This window comes from Peromyscus californicus, unplaced genomic scaffold (genome assembly GCF_007827085.1).
Source record: "Peromyscus californicus insignis strain IS unplaced genomic scaffold, ASM782708v3 Scaffold_21__1_contigs__length_65335640, whole genome shotgun sequence".
NCBI lineage: Eukaryota > Metazoa > Chordata > Mammalia > Rodentia > Cricetidae > Peromyscus > Peromyscus californicus.
In genome coordinates this window covers 25,748,334-25,772,610 of record NW_026294514.1, presented here as the reverse complement: position 1 = coordinate 25,772,610, position 24,277 = coordinate 25,748,334, and the positions used below count along the sequence as shown (strand labels likewise).

Below are 24,277 nucleotides of genomic sequence, written 5' to 3'. Positions count from 1 at the left end.
TCTGACTTTGCTCAAAACCCAGCGCTGGGGATCTGAACTCAGATCTCCATGCCTGTGCAGCAGGCAATTACTCACTAATGGTTTAAAGGAAAAATATCTGTTCTAACTTCACTGTATTTTAAGACTCAAGCTCATTTTGTAACTACTAAGAACCTTAAATGGTGGGCCCCAGACCAAGCTCACTGACCAAGCTCAGCCTGGGTCTGCAGCAGCCTGCTGGGCAGTGGGCAGGAGGGAAACACACAGCCGGCTGATCCAGCTCCAAGGGACTCCAGGTTCTTCACTTCCCTGACTCAGGCCTGACCTAGGCAGATCACTCCCAAATCATACCTCAGTGAGATGGGAAAGAGCGAGACCAACAGGAGACCGTGCCACCACAAATATCACGTCGCCACGACTGTGAGAGGTGAAATCCCCTCAGCTTTGGGAGAGACCCCACTGTGGAGCTCAGCGCCTAGAAACTGCTTGCCAACCACAGTAACCTCGTGCTAACGGCAGAACTACAAGGCAGTCACAGGAAGTACATGTCCAAAGGGAGGAAAGCAGGTTTCCAAGTGGATACGCTGCTCATGACAATAAATAAAGGTGTAACGGTAAGAAAGAGGATTCCTCCAAATATACAATACACACAATTCTCAAAATGCGCTTCTGCCTTCTCAGTCACGGCCGGTGCCTAATTCCATTCTGATGGCAGAGCCAGGAGTTCCTCTGGCTGTGATTTCCTGCACAGTTTAACGCAGGCCCATTAAAAAAACAATGGGCATCCTGAATGGTGTCTGTAGCATCTCTGTTTGTGGCTTTAGCCTATTTTAAGGAAAGTGGCAAGAGCTCCCCCCACCGCCCCCCAAAAAAAGTGGAAACAGAAAGTTTCAATAGGAGACATCTGCCCACCATCTAGAATGTGCTCCCAACGCCTGGGTTTGCCTGGGGACAGAGCCTGGGCTACACCAGCTCCCAGGTCAGGCGGCAGACTCACCCTGGGATGAGTCAATCGTTAGTTCCCTCATACCCTTCCCAGACGGAAGTGACAGGGGAAGGACTAAGGGAAGGGTGTGGGGGCTGAAAAGCAGAGGGTGTACTGCAGGAAAGAGAAAGGCTGGCTTTGAGAAGAAACCAGAACAGCATCTCATCTGCTATGGAATGACGTAACCTGCTCCCTGTTCAGACCCAAAACTGTGATCAGTCATCTATAAGGCCTTGGATCTGTGCCCAGCTGGAAATAGTTGCTATGCTTGGTCTATCTCTGAGAAACCCACACCTAGGAAAAGAAAATGTATAAGATGATAGAAACCCCCAATGCTAAGTTAAACACTGTATCGTCAACTCCCCAGGCTGAGGAAAGACAGTGGCATCTGAGAAAAACACAGTGAACAACGTAAAAGACTATGTTTGGTGTCAGGAAGACAGCAGTTCCTAAGCAGACACTGTGAGGGCAGCTGGCCATCTCAGCCGTTTCCTCAGAGCTGAGCGGCAGAAGTCCTGCAGGATACTGCAATGCAGGACAAGTTAGAGCATCTAATGCACCAAGGAGAACGCCCTGCAGTTAGCCAAAGCAGATAAGCTACGCACAGAGGTGAAGTGTGAGCCCAGGGATGCTTGAAGCAAAGAACCCGGGTTATTTCAAGTCCATACAACAAATCCAAAGAGAACAAAGGGTACACATTTTGGTGGACTTATACAACAGAATGCTGTATGTAAGGATGAGGCAGTCATTTGGAATGATTTTCAGGACACACAATCCAGGGAAAAATAATAGGTATAAAGCAGTGGTTGTTATAAAACTAGGTGTGGGGAATGGATGAAGTCCTGAGTGAATGTGTTTTGTTGACATGAGCATGTCCATATCAGGACTCCAGTGCCACACACCATGGGAATGGCAAAGCCTTCCCTGGTTTAGGTTAGGGAAATGACAAAGCCATCCCCTTGTCCAAGTACTGATGTTAAGAGGACTGACCGTCAGCTAAAATCAGTGTATGCAGAAACTAGTAACCACAGCTGCCTCCTCCAGATGACTGCAACCTGAGAATGCTCCCTACAGAAACTTCCCACTGAGATGAGCTAGCCACTCTCCTCCTCCAGCTGCATAAGAAACCTGCTTCCTCATTCAGCGGTATAGAATAAATACACGGAGTTTTCAGGCTGCTAGCGTGCCTCTGTCAGAGCACACAGCCCACCCAATCCCAGCTTTTCAGTAGGTATGTCTATTGCCTGCTCTCTCATCACCCCAGGCAGGCCAGCTCCAAAACTGGTTGGAGCAGCTAGGTACAGTGGCCCACACCTGTGATCTCCACAATAGAGAGGCAGAGGCAGAAAGATCAGGAGTTCAAGACCAGCCTGGGCTACACAATGCCCTGTCTCAAAAAGGAAGAAAAAGGAAACAATGAAAATCCAGGGGCTGGAGAACACTCTGCAGGACAGAAGAAAACACACATTTAGAATCAGGCTCCTACAGAAGTAAACCATAAATCTGATAGCTACGGCTATCTCTGAGGGACAGCAAAGACCAGGGGTCCAAAGATGGGAGGAGAAGACAAGTTTTTTGTTTACTTGTTTTACTGTACTGTAATTTTTGTAAACTTAATCATCTATTTATTTTAAAAGCAAAACATAAACAAAAACCTCAGAGTTTTAGCTGGCATCTCATTTAGCCGATTATCAGAACTAGGGACTCCAGAACTAAACATGGTGTCACAGACCTGAGGAGTGGGGTCCAGGATACAGAACAGACAAGGGTCGGACTTCATCAGAATGTGTACAGAGAAAGACTTGACCCTGCTCTACAGGCCCACTGTTGTCCACCCTGAAGCCAGAACACACCCCAGCCCACGGACGGGCTCAGGGACAGGTGTAGATCTGAGAACATGTGGGAAAAAAAGATGTACACAGTGGACCATCGAGTTAACCACAGGCCTCAGACAATGGTTAATCAGCTTACCTAGATCAACCAGGTAAGCCTCAGCTTTGCCGGAGGTTCTCTCTGATGCCCACAGCCCTGGCCGAGTTCTACACTTAGATAACATATCACACCCTGGCAGCTTTGCCACTACAAGTGATGTAGTTTCTCCTGAGCTGTTTAGTGACATGCTGTTACAGGTCCTCTTGTACTGGCAGGAAGCCAAAGGAAGACTCAGAGTCTCTTCTCATCTGAGTCTGTGACCCTCAACAGGACTTCACGTGGACGGGGTTCTTGGCAGAATGTAAACTAGCACATAACCCAGGAAGAGATGCCCAATGCCAGCACTGAGTCCCACCCCTAGCTCATCAGCCTGGGCTGTTTGGCCAGGACGCCCTGCATGCCTGAGCAAAGAACGTTGTATCAAGGCCCTAAGTCTCTCTCGGCCACACTTACCTTTAGGATAGGCACAGCTGCTCGGCAGCGGGCAGTCTTAATGTTTTTGAGGAAGTGTGATTCATCCTGAAAGAAAACAGCCACATGAGTAAATAGAGACAGTCCTTGATACACAGGCAGTCCACATGACCTCTGGGGACCATTATGTTGAAAACATGGCATTTGATAGATTTACAGTTGTACATTCTGTATATAAAGAAACATAAAAGTTTCCATATTTTCTAAAAACAAAGGTGTTGTGAACATATTATTACCCAGGAGGGAAGTTTTTAGGTTGGCATATTCCAGTTGCTTGCCAAATAGCTCTGAGCTATGGTACCGTTTCTTTACCCCTATAATGGATATAATGCTAGCTCCTAGAATATCAGATCTCTATGTGTGAAATAAGCTAATGCAGGGGCAGCCTGCAAAGCAGTCCTACTACCTAATGAGTATTTCTTGTGTCAGGGGCTACTAGCGATCCTACCTCTGTCCCTGAATCTGTTAAGTTCCCCCAAATTGCTCCATTTCAGCTATGACAAATAAAAGGGGCCTCAAAAGCACAATGGGCAGTGTGAGACTTCTCAAAAGTCCAGAAAGCATCCCCCACATTCATGATCCTGATTCAGGATAAGTCTTCATAAAAGTCACGAGAAAGCCATTTATAGAGAGAAGTTGCAGAAAACATACCAGGCATGAAAGGGAACTGGCCCTTTCAAGCATGGGTAAAAAGGTACCACTGCCAGAGCAAGCCACAAACAGCAGCTCAAGAGAAGAAGCCTCATCCGCCGGGCGGTGGTGGCGCACGCCTTTAATCCCAGCACTCGGGAGTCAGAAGCAAGCGGATCTTTATGAGTCTACAGAGCAAGGTCTAGGAAAGGCTCAAAGCTACACAGAGAAACCCTGTCTCGAAAAACCAAAAAAAAAAAGAAAAAAGCCTCATCTACAATGTGTGTGTAGAGAGCTGCCACTTCATCCCTTACTACAGTGAAGCCAGAAAATGGCAGGCTGTATGCGGCATCTGAGGACAGACCAACCCTAGTGGCTAGCAATTTGTCCAGAATCTCAAGGCTGGGTGAGTGATGAGCCAGGAACAGAAACACATGAATTCGGAAGCCACATGCCACGTGCCACAAAGCTCCAGTCAACGGTTCTCCAACATGCTAAGTCAACGGTTCTCCAACATGCTAGCTCTGCAACTAAGGACAAGGATGGACCAGCCTGCACTGTCAGCTCAAGGGAATGAAAGGCAGTGCCACTTGGGACCACAGGAAAGAGTAGTGGTTATATATGAAACAGCTAATACAAGGTCACGGTCAGCAAAGGCAGCCATCACTGGCCCTACATCCTACAGCCACCGAGACCATCCCGGAATATTTCTGTTAATACTTCATTTCACCAGAATGCTGCAATCCTTTTAAAGCCACACCTGAATTTGTGCCAAGACCAACATGACTCCCCCGAAGCCTCATTACTCAAATAGCTTTGATAAAATATGTGTTCTTGTTTGCACACACTAAGAATATAGGGTGGTTCTCATTTCCAGACCACACTGACTATCCCCCGAGGTCTACAACCATCTCTTCTCTTTCCCTGCTCTGGGTTCCAGCCGTGTTTATATTTGGGAACCATGCCCACATAGTCTATGCTGACAGCTGGCTGGGCGCCAAGTCTGCCCAGGTGTTCACGAAATGTGTGAAGAGCGCAAAGGAAAGCCAGTTGCTGAAGCAACACTGTCAGACTTGGAAGCAGGTGCAGATGTCTTTAAAAACAACTCAAGTAAAAACTGCTTTTCTTCTAGCAGGGATGGCGACGTGTCTTCATACCAGGTGGAAGAACATGACTGATTGCTGAACTCTACGTCGGAGCCACATTAACAAGGTGGTACCAATGCATGCACACACCCTTGCAGACAAGGCTTCAGGCCTTGGGACCCAGAATGGTCTGGTGCACACATCCTGGCCTCCATCCCTGGCCTCACAACACAGGAGGGATGGACTATTTTAAATGCTCCTCAGGAAAGTCTGGTACACAGTCAGGTATAAGAGCTGCTTCAGGAAAGGAATAGATCATTCCCTACCAAAGAAAGGCAGTGATTTCTATTGCCAGAGAAGATCAATGAGGTCAAATTCTCAAATCTGAGGAGCCCTTCAGAGTGTCTAAGAGGTCAAATACTTCAGAACTCTGCCAAGTCACTTACGATAATGACGACTTTGAAGGGGGTTTTTAGCTGCTTTTCCAACTTGCTAAGAAGATCAAAACTAACAATGTTGACTAAGCCAGCTGTTAGGCGGCCCTTCCCGGTCACCACCACGTTGATGTTCTCTGGGCTCAGAGACGGCAGCCACCGAAGAAAGGCCTGCAGGTGACAGGGGACAGTAAAACAAAGTGACGACCCCAGCCAATGCATTGACAGCGTTCTCAGTGGGGACCAAGTTTCACATTCCTTGAAGACACACTCCCTCTCCACATCCTCCTGCATCTGCCAAACCTGGTCATGTCTCTCGGCCTCCAGTCCACTCCTCCCTCTTCGCTATTTACTGACAGGACTCTCTCCTGTGAGCAGGCCCCTCACATGCCTATGATATCTTCTCTGTGATCTCTAGATGGTCAGCACACCAGTTTCTGCTTGGAAGAATATGATTCAAAGAATTTTATGAAGGCCCTACAAGAGCCTCGGACAATAAAGGCAAACTGGGTTTACTGAGGAGGATAAAAACATTAATGCCAGTTTTCTTCAAACCACCTGCTGTCCCCCAAAGCCCATCACTGGATAAATCAGGCAACTTGGGGCTGCAGGAAGGCCACTGGGTGCCCCCATATTGGAGCCTGAGCATGTACGTGCCCCTGGCCTTGCTTGGGTCTCCTATGTCCAGACATCAATTCTCCAGTCTTGGTCCTGTTTAGAAGCAGCTACCTCACTCTTTCTGGACGTTCTGAGGGAAATCTAACACACACAGATATATACTGGGAGCTCTCTACAGGTAGTGGCAGGATCCAGACCTCACCAGCAGCAGGCTGAGGTACATCCTCTGCACCCTGACACCTTAGGAAGAAGTCACCCATGAGGAGACTGATACCCCACATCAGCAGCATAAAGCATGAAGCTTGGGAAATAAGCTAGGTCTTCCTTCACTGAATGTGCTTAAATTAAAAAAAAATTCATTATTCAGTGTTTACATCAGGCTTCCATCTATTGGGGTGTCTGGGGAACATAAACATACTATGGACTCCACCCTACAGCAAGCCAAACTCTGAGCAGAGAAGTCAGGAAGATGCCTCCTTAGGAGGTAGGTGCACAGCTCTTGACCTCCTAGAGACCTAGTTTATCTGTAGAGTGGGTCACTGAGTGCTGTGTCACAGAACTGGAGAAACAAAGGAAGTAAAGACAGTCCAGAAATTGGGTGCAGTACAGAAAGAAGGTCTTGTTTACAAGGGCACAGAGGTACGGCACCTGCCGAGGGACTGGCACTAGGTCCCTAAGCTAGTGACTGCTTGGCTTGCCTCCCTCTGGGGATAACATGACTGACTCCCCATTCTCAGGGACCAATTCGCCTTCCTGATGGTCTTTGACCCACATCTAGACCTTTGAAGACCCCAGGCCTTGCCTCTACACTGTAATTGGGATGTTCTAGCCCTAAGGAAGCCCTTCCCAGTGACTCCAACATAAAAAAAATCTAACCTGCTCCCAGGTGAAGCGCACAGAGGAGGGTACGACCACCAGGAGCGGCCATTCCTTTCGGTAAAAAGCTGCTATACAGATGGCTTGGATGGTCTTCCCCAGGCCCATGTCATCAGCAAGCAGCAGGCGGCCTCTTTTTGATATGGCAAAGCTGCAAACACACAGGGTAGGTGAGCATCACAGTGCACGGGGCCATTCTGTCCATCTTAATCAACCTGCCAGCACAGAGCCGAGGGCCCTCTGTGCAGGCTGCAACACCGACAAGAACGTGCTGTGCTCTCAGCAAGGCTCTCTCCAGAAAGGACAGGGCAGGAGCCATTTAGGAGACAGACTAGGAGGACAAGAGAGAACCAGACAGTGCAAACGCAGAATGTTAAGTACGCTGGAGGAGGATGCAGGAGACGACCGGCCACAACTGGAGGATGAAGGAGTCAGGAGTGAAGCCGCGGTGAGAAAACTCCACCTGAACCAAGCACAGGGGACCACGAGAGGTCATGATGCAACATCCACATCCAGGGGTTTGATCTCCCTTGAGAAACGTGCCCGGGAAGGACAGAAAGAAATGAGAGTCAGTGGAGTTAGCAATGCGGCATCCTGAGACTCAAAGCTCACTCCACTGCTCAGGAGCAGAGTGGAGCCAGCAGTGACTACAACCACTGGCAAAAAGGACAGAGAGGGGAGAGGATGAGAACTTGGCTCTAGCAAAGGGTTTTTTCGCAGCCTGGCAGCTCCCAGGCACTTAAGTGCACTGGGCCTTGCTGACAGTCTATAGACGAGGGTAGAGCCAGACAGGCCTGAACTGGAATCTCAACTTGATTACTCAGTCGCTGTGCCTCCTGATGTACCTGCAAGTGCACCGGTGAGGTCGGAGAAAGCAGTGCCTGACCCACAGCTGGGAGAAAGAGTGAAAAAAGCACTTATGATTGGTATGATTGGTGCCTGGCACCTTCCTCAACCCAGAGAAACAGTCTCTGTTATAACCATCATCCCACAGAAGGGAGGGAGGTAGCGAGAGCAGAAACAGTGAATGACTTGCTCGTGTTGCAGATGAATCACCGAGAAACTACAAAGAGTCTGCGCATCAGACATCTGGTCCCCAGCTCCAAACTCCAGTCCTCTCTCATCGGATTTGTGAAAAACTGATTGCTGGCTCAGAAACCTAGTAATGAGCTGGTGCTGGTGGATAGCTCTTCTCTTTCCCTCTTACACTGTAAAAACAGAGAGTAATCTCTTCTAATCGGCTTGTGGGCACTACAAGACTTTTCAGCTGCCCTTGGCCTTCTGGTAAGTTCCCCAAGATGCAACAACTGAGTAGCTCTCTGGAGACCAGAGGCCAGCACACCAAGGCCCAGCAGCACATGGGCCAATGGGTATCCTGTCAGGGTACTTCCTCGTCCTCTCCGCAGCCTCAGGAAGCAGCCTCCCTTTCTGTAGCACAGAAACAGCCTTAGTCTATGCTGCCAAACTGGAACACCAGCCACAAAGCCCCTGAAAACAGCACCTGGCTGAGCAGCGTGTGAGCTAAGGAGAAAGCAGAGCTAAAGCAGAGAATTCTGGGGAGAAATCTCTTTCCTTCAGCTGATGAGCACCTGCAATCCAAAGCCCTGGTTAACTCACGGAATTGGGAACCAATGGTAACAATAAGCTTTGGGAACAGCACACCTGGCTGTTTAATGCTTAATCTAGATGCTTCCAGACATGTATGCAATGAATACATGTAAGGATTCATAAGAGGCATTTGACCCCCACCTGAGCTAAGTGATGAAATTCAAGCGAGAGAGAGAGAGCAAGAGGAAGACCAGGAATCTACCTAACTCCCTCTCTCTGGAAGGGCATGAGGTTAGACACAAGCTTGGCATCCACTCCAGAAAGGTCAGCTTCAGGCACATCTGCTTGGGCATTGAGAGACGTCTTCTCCAGCTGAGATGCAAATGCCAGGGTCACTGTCTTGGGCAGAGGGTCCAGCCGAACTTGCCGGAGATCACGTGACTTTGTAACTGGAAAGATAAAACAGAGGTGTGTGAACCAGAAAGCACAGGTCCAAAAGACCTGGACAAAGAGAAAGGGCTTTAGTACACAGAATTCGGTAAGAGGCATTCTGCTACACTTCTTACGAGGGCTAACTGCAGAACATGCCGCTAGCGGAGCACTGGACCAGACAAACGCCGGTGTTTTCTCTCTAGTCCTTATACCTACAGGTAAGAGGGTATGCAGTAATGCGAAAGTGGTTTGGCTGACTATACCATACTAGAAAGAACGGTCAGAGGTTTGTGATTTTTTTCAACCTGATTAATTTTCTTTCTTTATAGCTCCATTCAAATACAGAAAGGCTCATACCTACTAAAATAGCCATTCAAAATCATCCCAGAAAGATCCTAAAAAAGCCAGTCTTCAGTAGAACGAAGCCTTGTTCTGATGGCTTCAGTGTTTGGGGGAAGAGAGGGCCCTTAAGTGGCCTTCTGTCAACAGCAGAAGAAACACGGTGCTCTTCAGAGAGAAGCCACTAGGGTTCCCAAGTTAGACTGGCAGGACCACAGTGTTACTAACAAACAATAGCAAAAGGCAGAGTGCACGCACAGGCCGTCAACCAAGACAGACACACACTTTCAACCTTGTTTCATATGAAAATAACAATCTCCTCTGGAGAGGGTTTTAGAGTTGTCATCTCTACAGGGAAGCAGCTGAAGTACCTGTCACTGGGAGTGTGCGTTTGCATGTGTGTATGTGTGTGTGTGTGTGTGTGTGAGTGTGAGTGAGAGTGAGAGTGAGAGTGAGAGTGAGAGTGAGAGTGAGAGAGAGAGAGAGAGGGAGAGAGAGAGAGAGACACTCAGTGAGTAAAAGAGCTTGCTGGGCAAACGTGAGAACCAGTTTGGATAGCCAGAACCATGTAAAGGCCAGATGCACAGCATGAGTCTAGAATCCCAGGTTCCTCCAGGGAGACAGCAGGCAAACACAGGAGGATCTCCTGGAGTTCCTGGACCAGCTACCTTCATGTATGCAGCAGAAAAGCAATGAAGAGACCCTGTATCAAAGCTAGAAAATGAGGCTCCAGAGGTTTCCTTCAGATTTCCACACACAGGCCACAGCTCTGTAGACCAGGCTGGGATCAAACTCACATCTGCCTGCCTCTGCCTCGAGTGTTGGGATTAAAGGCATGCTCCACTACCACCTGGATACAACATTTTTTTTTTAAAACTGGTAAAATTATGGTTCTCTTGAACATAGAAGCAATCATGATCAACTCTGTTCAAGATACTGTTTCTTAATACTTCAAGGGTATTCCCAAAGTTCTGGGCTTCAACCACCAGTGGATTACTAGGGCTAACACAGATGTGAACACGGACAGCTGTGCCATCTACTGCTGGCTTCAGTTGCTTAGTATTTTTGGTTTGTTTTGTTTTGTTTTTAATTCAATCTTTGTCCTTTACTAAATATAATTATCAGGTGCTAGTGAGATGGCCCAGCAGATAAAGATGCATGCCGCCAAGGCTAGAAACCTATAGTCAATCCCAGGAACCCACATGGTAGAAGAGACTGGCTCATATAATTTGTCGTCTGATCACGTGTGCCACAGGCTATGACACATGGAGATATATAGCCCTCCCCACTCAAACACAATACATACATACATGTATGTATATATATGTGTGTGTGTATATATATGTATGTATATATATATATATATGTGTATATATATATATGTGCCACAGGCTATGACACATGGAGATATATAGCCCTCCCCACTCAAACACAACACATACATATATGTACACACACACACAAACACATACCCCAGTTGTTTCTGGAAAGTTTCCATGAATAGAATTAACAACAGAAATTAAGTTAGGTTGATGGCTTTAATATAAAGTAGGCTGTTCCATACTGATGTAGAAATCTACTTTTTATCTCTTAGATTAAATTGGAATGTGCTAATTTATACAAACTTCGGGAGATGGAGCACTCAATGTACTTGGCAGAGGCCATTCTCATCAAAATTCTAGAAGTCTTCAGAACTCAAGTACCTGGGGAAGGAAAGCTAGGCATTGCTGAGAGGCTGGCTTGCAAGGCCTCTGTTAGCACCCCGTTCTTTCAACCACTCAGCGAGGACGCACCTGATGCCACTGTCTCATACAGCTCTGTTTCCAAAGTCTTGTGCTGCTAGTTCAGCTCACCGGTGCTTCTGAGCACTCCGCCCTCCCCTGTCAGCGCTGCCTATTGTCCTTTCATGGGTGCTGGTGAATGACAGGCATGTGCTGTCTGGCTTCGTGAGTCATACAGAAGTTATTTCTACAAAAAGCTTGCTGGCAGAATGTGCTAGCCACACAGCTGAGAGATGCGAGTGTTTCCAAACAGCAGCTGACAAGACGGGATCATGGAGAACCCTTCTGGACTGTGACAGCCAGAGAAAAACAAACGGCCTCATGCCAATTTCACTGTGGGCAGAAGGCGTCCAGTCACTTGGAAAGAAGAGAAACCTCTGAGTCCCTTTCCTAGAGGAAATGACTCTCGCCACGTCTGTGATGACACACTCAGGCCTCATCACCATTTCTTAATTAGCATCTCATGTGTGTGCTCAACTAGCTTGGCGTCAATAATCTGATTTCACACATGAGGAAGAGGATGTGCAGGGAAGAAAGAAGGTGCAAATTCCCCAGGTCTGCAGCACAGATGGAAACTGAACCAGGCTCTCTCCGGAGTGCCCACTCGGGCCTCTCAGTGCTCAGAGCTGGCTTCAGAACTTCTTAACGGTTACAAATGCAGGAGGAGTTTAAATCTTACTCCCACCACCACTGATGCCACTGTGACCCCAAAATGTCCCCAGTAAGGCAAGCAAAGGTTTGCTTACTGAGACAATAACCAGGAAAAAACAAATAAAAATTATAAATCTCGAATTACCGACTCCGGGTCTAGAGAATTACTAATGTCTAATACAAACTCTAGAAGTGTGCTCATGAGTTCACTAGATATTTTAAATTCTGTAGCCTGCAAAACATTAGGAGCCACGACGCACGGTTTCCCAGCACTGCGTTCATCAGCTAATGCCAAGCATCCTGCACTGTCGGTCCATAAAAGGCAGAGAATTTTATTGCTCACATATTTGTCTTTCTTGGTCAAGAAAGGCAATGAAGGGACAGGAAAGAACTAATTCCTGTCTCTCATCAAAAATTCAGGTTAGGTCAACAGTTCTCTTTGCATCAGAAGCTCCAAACAACGGTCAAAGAACTTCCGATCTGCACTGGCCATCCTTCCTGCTTCAACCAGTTTTCATGGATACTAAAATAGCACCACCTCACATTCAACTTAACCTTGCAGTTTACAGGTTAAGCCTTCCTCAAGGAACAAAAAGTTTTTCTTTTGTATTTATTATTCCTTTGTATTTGTCTGCCAGTGAGACAGATACGGATTTTAAAAAATAAAAAAATTTAAAAAAATTAAAAAAAAATTTTTTTCAGATAGGGTCTTTTTTTTTGTTTTTTTGTTTTGTTGTTGTTGTTGCTGTTTTGTTTTGTTTTTTTTGAGACAGGGTTTCTCTGTGTAGCTTTGCACCTTTCCTGGATCTTGCTCTGTAGACCAGGCTGGCCTCGAACTCACGGGAGATCCACCTGGCTCTGCCTCCCGAGTGCTGGGATTAAAGGCGTGCTCCACCACTGCCCGGCTCAGATAGGGTCTTATGTAGCCCAGGCTGGCCTCAAGCTTGCTAGGTAGCCAAGGATGACCTTGAACTTCTGATCCTCCTGCCTCCACCTCCTGAGTATCGGGATAATAGGTACATGCCACCACACACACTGGATCAAACACAGGCCTTAGGTATGCTAGGTAAACAATGATCTCCAGCCCAAAAATGCCTTTGCTTAACAAAAGGACAGTGGGACACAAAATAGTGAGCCATCCCCCTGATGTCTGAAACTACACAGTAAGTCAGGAGACATGGGGCACAGGAAGCAGCCCAGCTCTGCCCTCTTCCTCAAAGCCCTAGCCTGAAGGACAAGAAGCTAATGGCAGTAGGGTGGTGGTGGCACATGCCTTTAATCCCAGCACTCAGCAGGCAGAGCCAGCCTGGGCTACAGAGAGAGTTCCAGGAAAGGTGCAAAGCTACACAGAGAAACCCTGTCTCAAAAAACAAAAAAAAAAAAAAAAAAAAAAATAGGAGGAGGAGGAGGAGGAGGAGGAGGAAGAAGAAGAAGAAGAAGAAGAAGAAGAAGAAGAAGAAGCAGAAGCAGAAGAAGAAGAAGAAGCAGAAGCAGAAGCAGAAGCAGTAGCAGAAGCAGCAGCAGCTAATGGTTCCTCACTCCCAAGGCTGGCCAGCTCACTGCTGTGACTGGTACCAACACACAGCTCCTCCCACCATCTGGGAGGCCCAGTAAGTCCACAGGGCACCAGGAAGGGGAAATACAACTGAAAAAATCACTACTGCTTTACGTTAGAGAAGACTAGTGTTCCAGAGCAGGATGAGCTATGACCACAGCCACACCACAGCCACCTGTCTCTGGCACATGACAATTCTCGTCCATCCGAGAAGATACGAGGAAGAAAAGGTAAGCAACCAGGCAGCTCCCTTTTGTGGTCATGGTAGCAATGCACACGTCCCTGCTCTCGGTCAGTCTCTAAGTCCTGCTCAAATTCTTCGCATCAGGTCCAGACTTCTGCATCTGACAGAAGGCAACCCACGATGCAGCCTCAAACCACAACCCCCTCCTACCTTCTTGGTCATCAGGTTCTGGAGGTAAACTGAGAGGCTGTCTAACGTAACTTCCACTCCAGTTATGTGATCCTGGCACTCCTCTGATTCCCCACGTCTGTCTCCTTCATTTTAACTGTCTAAGATGGCAGGAAGACTTCCAGGCCCTGAGAACTTCAACAGTACCACCGTGCCCTTATGGATCAACAGCCCTGTGTGTGAAAGGTTTTCACAAAGCTGCTGGTGCCAGCACGCTTGAACGAGGCAAGCTAGACACTTCTCTCATTCAGCGACTCTGCAGGCAAGCATATGGAGGTACCCCTATTACAGCAGCGGGGAGGAGAAACCTCTCTTCAGAGCCATTTTAAGGCTAAGGCCATGATGAAAGGCTAACAGCGTGATAAACAGCAGAGAGGTAGCTTTCTCACTCAGTTTATTGTGCTCCTCCAGGAGAAAGCTCCACTTCCTGGTCTTGGCATCTGCAAGGAGGAGAGAGAAAGAGGCACACACTCACTCACTCGCTTTCCAACTACATGAACCTCCAGCAAGCTCTCATGATGGGCGTGGTGGTCCTGAGGTTGGTACCACAGCCACCACCAGGGAACTTCTTAGAAAGACATCCACCACCCCCCAATCCCATAGCTACAGTGTTAGCAACCGGCGTTTCCTGCGCATGCCCAAGCCTGACCCCACTGTCTTAGGGCACAGCTGTAGGGCAACTACTGTTCTTTCTGTTCTTCTAAGGCTAAAATAGAAACAAATGGGCTTTTAAAAATGTTTTTTTTTTTTTGTTTTTTTTTTTTTTTTGGTTTTTCGAGACAGGGTTTCTCTGTGTAGCTTTGCGCCTTTCCTGGTACTCGCTTTGGAGACCAGGCTGGCCTCGAACTCACAGAGATCCACCTGGCTCTGCCTCCCGAGTGCTGGGATTAAAGGCGTGCGCCACCACCGCCCGGCTTAAAAATGTTTTAATTATTTTTATTTCATGTACATCGGTGTTTTGCCTGCACCTATGTCTGTGTGAGGGCGTCAGATCCCCTGGAGCTGGAGCTACAGACAGTTGTGAGATGCCATGTGGGTGCTGGGAACTGAACCCGGGTCCTCTGGAAGAGCAGTGGAACTCTTAAGCACTGAGCCATCTCTCCAGCCCCAGCAAATGGGTTTTAAAGTCGAGGCAGCAAAGCACCTGCACTTGTCAAGACAACCCTGGCCAGGCAATTAAGAAAACAATAGAATGTTCTCTTTGGGAAGCTCAGCGATAAAGCAGCTGCCATTACGTGTTGACTCTCTGTGACAAGTGAGGTGTCACTGTCCTGTAGATACAGTTATACCTCATCAGGAAAGTCAGTTTGACAGTCAAAGACAGAGACAAACAGTGCCATCACAGATCTCTCGGAGATCAACCACTTGCCGTAATTCCTGGAATCCATCTGTTTAAACAGTGCGATCACCTCCTCCGAATAGCCGATGTCAACCTCGAAGCGCGCCCGGGAGATGAGCATGCACCTCCCTGTGACAAAGGCAAGGGACGGAGCTGAGGGAAGGCTGCTCTGTCCCCTGACACTGCCATCAACCTCTTCCAGAGGCTGGAGGAAGACCGTGGAGAGTTGCTCGGCTGCTTTCACTGTGAAGAGGAGGAAAGGATGGAAGTAATTAGGTGGGTGACACTGGATGACTTTCCCCTGACCCACGGCACTCAGAAAGACAAGACAGGGAGCAGGGCAGGGCAGCAATTCTTCTGTTCCCTAAAATTGTGAACTTAAAAACAAAAAACAAAAACAAAAAAACCCCACAGATATCAGAAATTAACAGAAAGGTGTCGCTTGTGACGACATTAAACGTTGTAAGTAATCTCAGTTGTGCCTGAGACTCTGCAGGAGTTAACACACCACAAAGCACCCATGGGACCCTATGCTGAACTACTCTACCAACTGCTTAGACAACAAGGAGGTGAGACACAGGACTGAGGCCACAAGGACACGGCTTTCCACATTACTGTATCACCTATCACTGATGCGCTTTTCGGTCTGTCAAAAAAAACAAGGGGGAAAAAAAACGATACTTATTTGAAAGGCAAAGGAGGTGCAGCCAATTAGAAAGCAGGAGGGAAAGTGACTAGAAAACAGAAATGTTCAACTTTACAAATAACGGAAGGAATGGAAAACCATTTTTTACTATCAACATTGCAAGATAAAACAAACAAATAGCAAAAACCACAGAAAGACATTTACATTACTAGGTGAGAAAAAAAACTTTTGGGAAAAGTGGTGAGACAGGCATGAGTTTAAGAGGTGATGCTCATGACTCTACTTCTGGCAACTGAAAGTACAGACAGAAACTTGTGCGCACAGGGCTTCCTTACGGACGCAAAACCAGGAGACAGGAAGCAAATTAAACAGCAAGAAAATGACGTGGGCAACGCTGCCATATTCATACGACAAGACGTTACGCAGTCATTAACGTTTTCTGTCAGTAAGAAGTTTTGGAAAAGACAAAGTACAAAATTTACTATGTTCAATAATGCAAAATATTTTGAGGTTCACAGTGGTCTATCATAATGATGACACCCATATTCATCACACTGAACCAACTGCCAGCTTTCATTTAAAATGAAAATGTTTATGAGAAAGGCAGGGTACAAATTATATACAAAGGTAACATTGTTTCACTTAACGACAAAAAAAGTGGGAAATGAACAGAATCCAGGTGTCAGTAGTGGCTGAGTCCAGAGACTGTGGGCCTAGTTAATCCTCCTTCTTTGGGCGTTAATATGCTCTGTGTTTGTGTGGTGAATGTGGGTAGGGCTAAAAGAGCAAAATCCAGGTTAGGAATATAGCTCAGTACCCAAGTGCTGACCTAGCTTGTCTGAGGTCCTGGATTCAATCCTCAGCATTATAGTAAGGGGAGGTGGGGGTATGTGTGTGCAGAATCCACAGACACATTTCAATCGGTAACTGCTGGGAACACTATTTATTGATATGTGAGAATATTAACAAGAATAACTGGGCCAAGGATGCACGTCAGTGGTTGAGTAATTGCTTACTATGCACAAGACTTTGAGTTTAATCCTCAGTACTTAAAGAAAATAAAAGCTGGGGGGGAGGGTGCACACCTTGAATTCCAGCACCTGGGAGGCAGAAGCAGGCGGACCTCCAAGTTTGAGGCCAGCCTGGTCTACAGAGTGAGTTTCAGGACAGCCAGGGCTACACAGAGAAACCCTGTCTTGAAAAACCAAAAAAAAAGTATAATCTGAAATAAAAATTATAAAAAGACACAAAAATAATAAACCTATGTGAAACTTAAAAATGGAAATACAATTTCTAATTCCAAAGCTGCTGCAGGTGACATCAGGACATCCAGAGGGTCCACATACTCCAGTCAGCTTCATCTAAAACCACATGGAGACTTTTGTGCCTAATACTCTTATTTAAAAACAAAAAACAGGTGGAACAGTACAAAAAAGTAATCATCCCACACAAAAAGTCAAGGAGAAAGGCCTCAGGAGGGACCAAGCCTGCCCACACCCTGACCTCAGATTCCTTTCCTTCAGAACCGAGCAAACACATTTTTGTTCTTTAAGGCCCAGTCCTCAGCAGCCCTACCAAAGAGCAGGACACCACCTAGCCACGTGTTTTACAAAGACAAGACAAAGAGAAAAGTCTGCAGAAATTGGCCCATCACTCCCCAGAAAATGTCCTGGTGAACCCCAAGAATTCTACCTCATATGCCAGATCCTCAGAGAAGTGATCTGAGCATGCATCCTCAGCTCCTGAAATGGGCAGAGGAGAATGGGTGCTGAGAATGAGGAGAGACTGGGGAACAAGAGGAGTGCCAGCAATTTCTTTGACAGAAGCAGCAGGACAAGGGGACAGTGTATCAGGCTTTCTTTGGGGCCACCAACCAGCTCCCAAATCATGACACGGAGACTTATTATTATGAAGGCTCAGCCTTACCTTAGCTCTTGTTTTAATCTGTTTCTCTTTATCTACGATTTATGCCAGGGCTTTTTACCTTCCTTTCCTTCTGTATATCTTATTTTTCTCCTTCCTCCATGTCTGGCTCGCTGGTGGCTGCCTGGCTTCTAACCTTGGGGGTCTCTGTCTCTTTCTCCCTTGTTCTTGTCTCTCTTCTCTGTCATTCTCTACTTTTCTCTGCCTGCCAGCCCCACCCATCCCTCTTCCGCCCAGCTATTGGCCATTCAGGTGCCTTAGGCAGGCAAGGTGAAACAGCAACACATCTTTACATAGTTAAACAAATGTAACACATCTTTACATTGTTAACAAAGGCAGCAGAAACAATTGTCATATACCTTCACACCATTAAAGAAATACTCTGTAACATAAGCATACCTTCACACCATTAAAGAAATACTCTGTAACGTAAGCAAATGTAACACATCTTTGCCTAGTTAAACAAATAGTCCACAACAGGACACAAACATTGGTGTAAGACAGTGGTGCAACCAGAGCTGACGGTGACTGGACCCATCACGATAGACCTGCCTGAGCTCCTGAACTTTGGGGTTCACTAACCAGTGTCAGAGGCTAAACAATCTTCTCCCCAGGAGCAAGGCCTGACACAGTCACTGGTCACTGCTGGCGCTGGCAGAGCCCTGGGGGAACAGGCACCCTGGTTTGAATTCCAGTTGAAGAACGAATTAGCTGTGTAGCTCTGCATTAGTTACTCACTAGAGACTTCATTTCCCCATTTGTAAAGTGGTTATTATGAGAGATAACAGAGATCATGTAACGTAGGACTGAGAAGACCCAGTGCACAGAACCCTTAGGTGCTAGCCCCTGCTAACTTCGCACAGAACCATTAGGTGCTAGCCCCTGCTAACTTCACATAGAACCCTTAGGTGCTAGCCCCTGCTAACTTCGCACAGAACCATTAGGTGCTAGCCCCTGCTAACTTCACATAGAACCCTTAGGTGCTAGCCCCTGCTAACTTCCCACTTACTCAAGGCTCTGTAGTCGCTCATGCTGAAGTCCCACGTCTTTGTAATAGGATCTGAAATAAACAGAAGGCTGATCACTTTGCGTCTTCATTTATTCTCTGACACTCTGTGAGAGTTTATTTCCTGAACAGATCACGGCCAAATTCAAAGTTGTTGACTGGCAGGCTCTCACAGGCTTCAAGAAATCTCTACATGAGACAAACAGCAAACTGGTAATTCCGTTTCGTGCAGACAGCAGCTCAGGCCCAGGGAAGGCATTTAACTAAGTGGGCTGAGGCAGTGAGGATGAGAACCCAGCTCCTCTGAATTGCTGTGTAGTTGGGCAACGATATGGGCAATAGCTCTGAGGAAAAGCAGAGCTAGCCACACCCCAGCTCTCCCATCAGGTCAACTAACCCAAGCACATTACTCAACATCACTGAGGTAGTTCATCACTTTCAAAACTGAAAGGGAAAAAAAAAAAAAAATCCACGGATTTCAAACTACTGTTATTGTTGTTGTTTGTTTGTTTGTTTTTTTTCCAGAGCTGAGGACCGAACCCAAGTACCACTGAGCTAAATCCCCAACCCCTCAAACTGCTTTTAGGCTTCAATGCGACCACACTTATGCCACACCTGGCAGAGGAGCTGGTTCCTCAGCAAAGAAAGTTCTCACTATGACCATATACTAGCTAAGTTTGACAGCTGCTCGAGACAATGTCTATTACAAAGGGAAACGCTAGCTAAAATAGAAAAAATGTAATGTGCCAACGTGCCCTCTTAATATTTATGAGAAACTGTTAGAAGAGAGTCCAAAAATAGAAAAGAGAAAAAGCCTCATTACCATAGCGTCTGCTGGGCAGGGACTTAAACATGGCAATGAGCTCTTTGTTGTAGCCGATCTTCACCTGGAAACGATCTCCCATCCTTACGCACGTTCCCTGCAGACAGCTTGTTTTTTGGGATGAGGTTTGCAGTTTCTTTGGGGGTCTGCCTTCTGCTCTAGATGTTTTTCCCCCTAAGGCATAAAAGGTGTCCGAACCACCCTGCCCAGAGGTGGAGGGCTTCACTGTCTTGGCCTCTAACTCAAGATCTCTGGGAAATGGTCCAGAGGAGAAAGCCGCTGTGTCCTGGGCACTCTGTGCTTTACCCAAAGGCTCCTGGGGTGTGGTAGCAATGGGCATCGACTTGATCTGATGAGAAGCCTGGGGATGACCCTGATCTGACTTATAACCCAAAAGCTGCTGGTTACAGATGTTTGGAGGACTCGGGGCAGGGCTTGAGCAAGCTGTGGACCTCCCTCCTTGGATCTTCCATATCCCCTTTGCCGGCTCTGGTGTGCTGGGCTGAACATGGTCGGAACCCTGAGGTCTCTGATCAGTAGGAAATGAATTGTTGAGATTCTGTGGCTTGAAAAGGACACCGTGGCCCACTGGCTTAGAAGGCCCCGCTGGAAGATTCAAGAAAGGACCCTGCTGGGATTGGGAAGGGCCAGCAAGAGTGGGGCCTGAAGCTGTGCTCTGAGGCTGTTCTGATAACTTCTCAGCTCGACGGGCCAGAGCCTTTTGTCGATTCTCTTCAATCTTTTTCTTCTGCTCCTCTGTGAGTGGCAAGGACATTTTAACACCAATGGGCTTACGCAGGAATGTCGTCTTTTAACTAGGAAGCTGGCAAAAGCTGTGAAAGGTAAAAAGACTGAAATAAAATTATGTTCACTATGTTCCTACTTTGATTTAACAAGTTTTTGTCCCAGGAAATGTATTAGAAAATGCTGTGGAATAATCCTCTTGTACACCATAAAGATTTGTCACTAAAACTGGTTTAACAAAATGCTGATTGGCCAATAGCCAGGCAGGAAGTATAGGCAGGGCAACCAAACTAAGGATGATGGGAAGGAGAAGGGAGGAGTCAAGAGTTGCTTGCTAGCCAGATGCAGAGGGAGCAGGAGATGAATGTGCCATGCCAATAAAGGTACTGCCATGTGGCAGATCATAAATAAGGAATATGGGTTAACTTAAAATGTAAGAGCTAGTTAGTAATAAGCCTGAGCTATTGGCTGAGCATTTATAATTCATATAAGCCTCTGTGTATTTATTTGGTACCAGGTGGTCAGACGGGAAATGTCTGTCTACAAGAAAAAGCTAAAGGACAAACTGAGTTTTCTTTTATAATTAAAATGAAAGCATACACACACACACACACACACACACACACACACACACACACACGCGCGCGCGCAGCATATGCTAAAATAATGACATTGATGAAAAAGCAAACTAAATCCAAAACTGATTGTATTTCAGCTGGTGTATTTTTCTCCTTCCCATTCCCTGGTCAAAGCGAGTTAGCAGATCCCAAGAAAGTTTTACAGTGAAATGTAACTTTCATTAGAAAGGACAAAGACTACTACATTTTACACTAGAAAGGTTAATGGATGAGACAGAAATAGACCAACCCTACATACCATGGCGTGACACTTGCTAAAATGAACTGTTTCCAACCTAGAAGAAGGAAAAAGAGCATTAGCCTCACAGAGACTAAACACTGAATTCTCCCCTTGTATTAAATCCAATCCTCACTGCATTTCTGTTAATCAATCTGCAGGTGGCCTTAGAGCCTGATTTCCAAAGTGCAACACCAAAGTGACTCTTAGAAAAATAAAGAGGAGAAAGGGACAATGATCACTGTACCAAATCTGGATACAAAGATGTAAAAGGTCGAGTTGAACTGTCACACATTACCATGTTAATTCAGAGCAGAGTTCTGAATTTTTCTTGCCACATACTTGGAAAACACAGATATTCATTACAAAGTAGGGCCATCCTATACATTTTATTTTGTACTGTGATTTAATTTACCCTTGCCATTTTCCTATAGGCTGGACCAGCTTTACAATACTCTAGAAGCAGGGGCCAGAACACCAAATTCTCTGGACGGGTTCTGTCTAGGCCTTATATAAATGGCATGCCTTATAATGTTTATAACACAGGAAATACTCCAGTAGCACTGTCGGTCGTCAAAGGAGGGTCTAGACTCTAAACTTTATAGGGTTTAAGATTTTCTTCCCTGCTGATACTGCCTTTAAACAAAACACCCCGAAACATCTCATCTCACGGATGTTACACTCCAGCCAGCCAGCAGCAGGTAAAACTCTCCATCTGGTGCTCAAGCAGGGTGATCAACCTAACTGCCAAGGCCTGGCTGGTATGCTGACTGACCACCCCAGTCGGGGAGGTGAGACCACGGGATGAGAGGTCCCACTAATAAAGCCACAAGCCACAAATGCACCCCACCCCACAGACGTCCCTCTTTGCTGGGACCTAGGCTTCACTTTCTTTCTGGGACACCTCCCGGGCCCCTGATGAGAGGGGACGCCCCGCCCTACTTGGCGTTCCATTTGGATCCTTCCTTCCCCGCCGCTCCCACCTCTAGTCGCAATTTGGTCTCGTCCGCAACGCCGCTGCCTCCTTCCCAGACCACTTTCTTACCTAGCGAGGTCCGGAAAGCGAGGCACCTTCGCAGAAGAGCCCTCGTCCAGGAGCGTCTCCAAAGCTTTGCCTAGGCAGTTTACGCTTCTAGCCGGACTGTTAGAGGAACTAAAACTTAGAGCGGCGCGAGTTGACCCATCTTGGGGCGGACCATCTTGGCCTGCGAGTGGCTCGGCCACCGTCGAACTACACTTCCCAGCAGCCAATACGGCCGCAGATCCCGGTCATAAACTGGGGGGATGATAACACATTTAACGTAGGGCCTTCTGGGGTTTGTAGTTTGAGTCCGAAAGCCTGCCCATCGGGGGGTTGGTGAACTGGAGGTGTGACATTATGGGCGGGGCAAGGTATGGTGCACCCTGGGAGTTGTAGGTCTCGGTCTCTCCAAATGTTTAGCCAGGCGTAAAGGCGGCCAGTGATGCTGAGCATTCAGTGTAGTAGTATCAGTGGTGTCTCCGGTGGACATCTCAGACAGCCAGACTGATTAATAAAGATTTTCCCGACACACCCCTTTCTAATAGTGTTGTCCTTGTAGTTTAAGGCCCAGCCGCCTCTCTCGTGGACCAAACAGGAACCCGCGCTGTTAGATCCTTCATCAGTCCGTGTGATGATCATTAAGATGAACCTCGATTAATCCTTACTACAACCTATGAAGCGTAGACAGGATCTCTTGTCTGGAAATTCCTACAGACCCGCACCATCATAAGATTATTATTACCTTTTCTCTCTCTCTCTCTCTCTCTCTCTCTCTCTCTCTCTCTCTCTCTCTCTCTCTCTCTCTCTCTCTCTCGTTTTGCTTTTTAGGTTTTTTTTTAAAAGACAGGGTTTCTCTGTTGTAGTTTTTTGGTGCCTGTCCTGGATCTCACTTTGTAGACCAGGTTGGCCTCGAACTCACAGAGATCCTACAGGCTCTGCTGGCATTAAAGGCATGTGCCACCACCACCTGGCGGCTTGTCCCCTCCCCTCCTGTTTCTTTCTTTCTTTCTTTCTTTCTTTCTTTCTTTCTTTCTTTCTTTCTTTCTTTCTTTCTTTCTTTCTTCCTTCCTTCCTTCCTTCCTTCCTTCCTTCCTTTCTTTCTTTTTCTTTCTTTCTTTTTCTTTCTTTCTTTTTCTTTCTTTCTTTTTCTTTCTTTCTTTTTTTCTTTTTTTTTTCTTTCTTTCTTTCTTTCTTTCTTTCTTTCTTTCTTTCTTTCTTTCTTTCTTTCTTTCCTTTCTTTCCTTTCTTTCTCCCTCCCTCCCTCCCTCCCTCTCTCTCTCTTTCTTTCTTTCTTTCTTTCAAAACAGGATCTCTCTCTCTCTCTCTCTCTCTCTCTCTCTCTCTCTCTCTCTCTCTCTCTCTCTCTTTCTCTTTCTTTTCCTTTCAAGACAGGATCTCACCCTGTATCCCTGACTGGCCTAGAACTGACAGATCCTTCTCTGGAGTACTGTGATTAAAGGTGTGCACCACTACACCCGACTCTGTTATCCTCGTTTTATAGATAAGAAAACTAAACCAGAACTGGTCCACAATGTTCTCAAGGCTCTATTCAGCTAGTTTGTTATTCTGATCTCAAAACCCTTGCATCTCTCAGATACTTTCATAGTTAGTTGTCCCCATTTCTGGGCACCAGCATTTTTTTTTTTTTTGCCCCTACAATGATTGAATATAATCTTCTATCATAAAGTGTATGTGTGAAGGTTGCTATGATTCTGTTTTCAAACATAGCTCATTACAAAGAGGTAGATCTCTGGATGCAGAGTTAGTCGGGAAAAACAGCCAGATATTTAAGGAAAAGAAGACACAGTGGTGGGTGTGTTCTTTGATAGGGAAAGAAGATGATGTGGGAGGGAGAAGAAAAGAAATTCCTTTACAGGGAAATCCAAAAATCCCACCAAGCCACCGACAAGTTAGGTAGAGTGGGATGCATATCCCAACATTCGAAGCTACATTTCTGTGCATTTGTTTTGATTTTCTCATAATAATCATATATTTTGTGTCACTTGAAACATTTTGTTAATAACAGAGGCTGATGATTTAAGTAAGGCTTAATAGAGAAAGTATTCGAATCTAGTGTGAATATTTTGAGGTATGTCCACCAGAGAACGCTCTAAAAACTGAAAAGAAAGATGGCTCAGAGGTTAAGAGCACTGACTGTGCTTTCAGGGGTCCTGAGTTCAATTCCCAACAAC

The 24,277-nt window shown here is 46.5% G+C and overlaps 1 protein-coding gene across 4 annotated transcripts in view; it reads right to left on the bottom strand.

Annotated features, from left to right (window-relative positions):
* Smarcal1 (SWI/SNF related, matrix associated, actin dependent regulator of chromatin, subfamily a like 1) overlaps positions 1–22,291 on the bottom strand; it is a 46,222-nt gene extending 23,931 nt beyond the window's left edge. For 2 of the 4 annotated variants that reach the window (XM_052749817.1, XM_052749819.1), the window contains exons 1-10: positions 22,110–22,291; positions 21,086–21,122; positions 19,466–20,298; positions 18,646–18,696; positions 15,098–15,310; positions 14,118–14,168; positions 8,821–9,007; positions 7,011–7,161; positions 5,529–5,687; positions 3,350–3,415 (exon numbers count right to left, since the gene is read on the bottom strand). In XM_052749817.1, coding sequence (XP_052605777.1) covers positions 3,350–3,415; positions 5,529–5,687; positions 7,011–7,161; positions 8,821–9,007; positions 14,118–14,168; positions 15,098–15,310; positions 18,646–18,696; positions 19,466–20,240 — 1,653 coding nt within the window. In that variant the 5' untranslated portion in view covers positions 20,241–20,298; positions 21,086–21,122; positions 22,110–22,291. Of the gene's footprint in view, positions 1–3,349; positions 3,416–5,528; positions 5,688–7,010; positions 7,162–8,820; positions 9,008–14,117; positions 14,169–15,097; positions 15,311–18,645; positions 18,697–19,465; positions 20,299–21,085; positions 21,123–21,735; positions 21,889–22,109 lie in introns of those variants that run through there. The other 2 variants (XM_052749821.1, XM_052749818.1) reach the window with 2 other exon arrangements.
* Between the last annotated feature and the right edge of the window lie 1,986 nt (positions 22,292–24,277).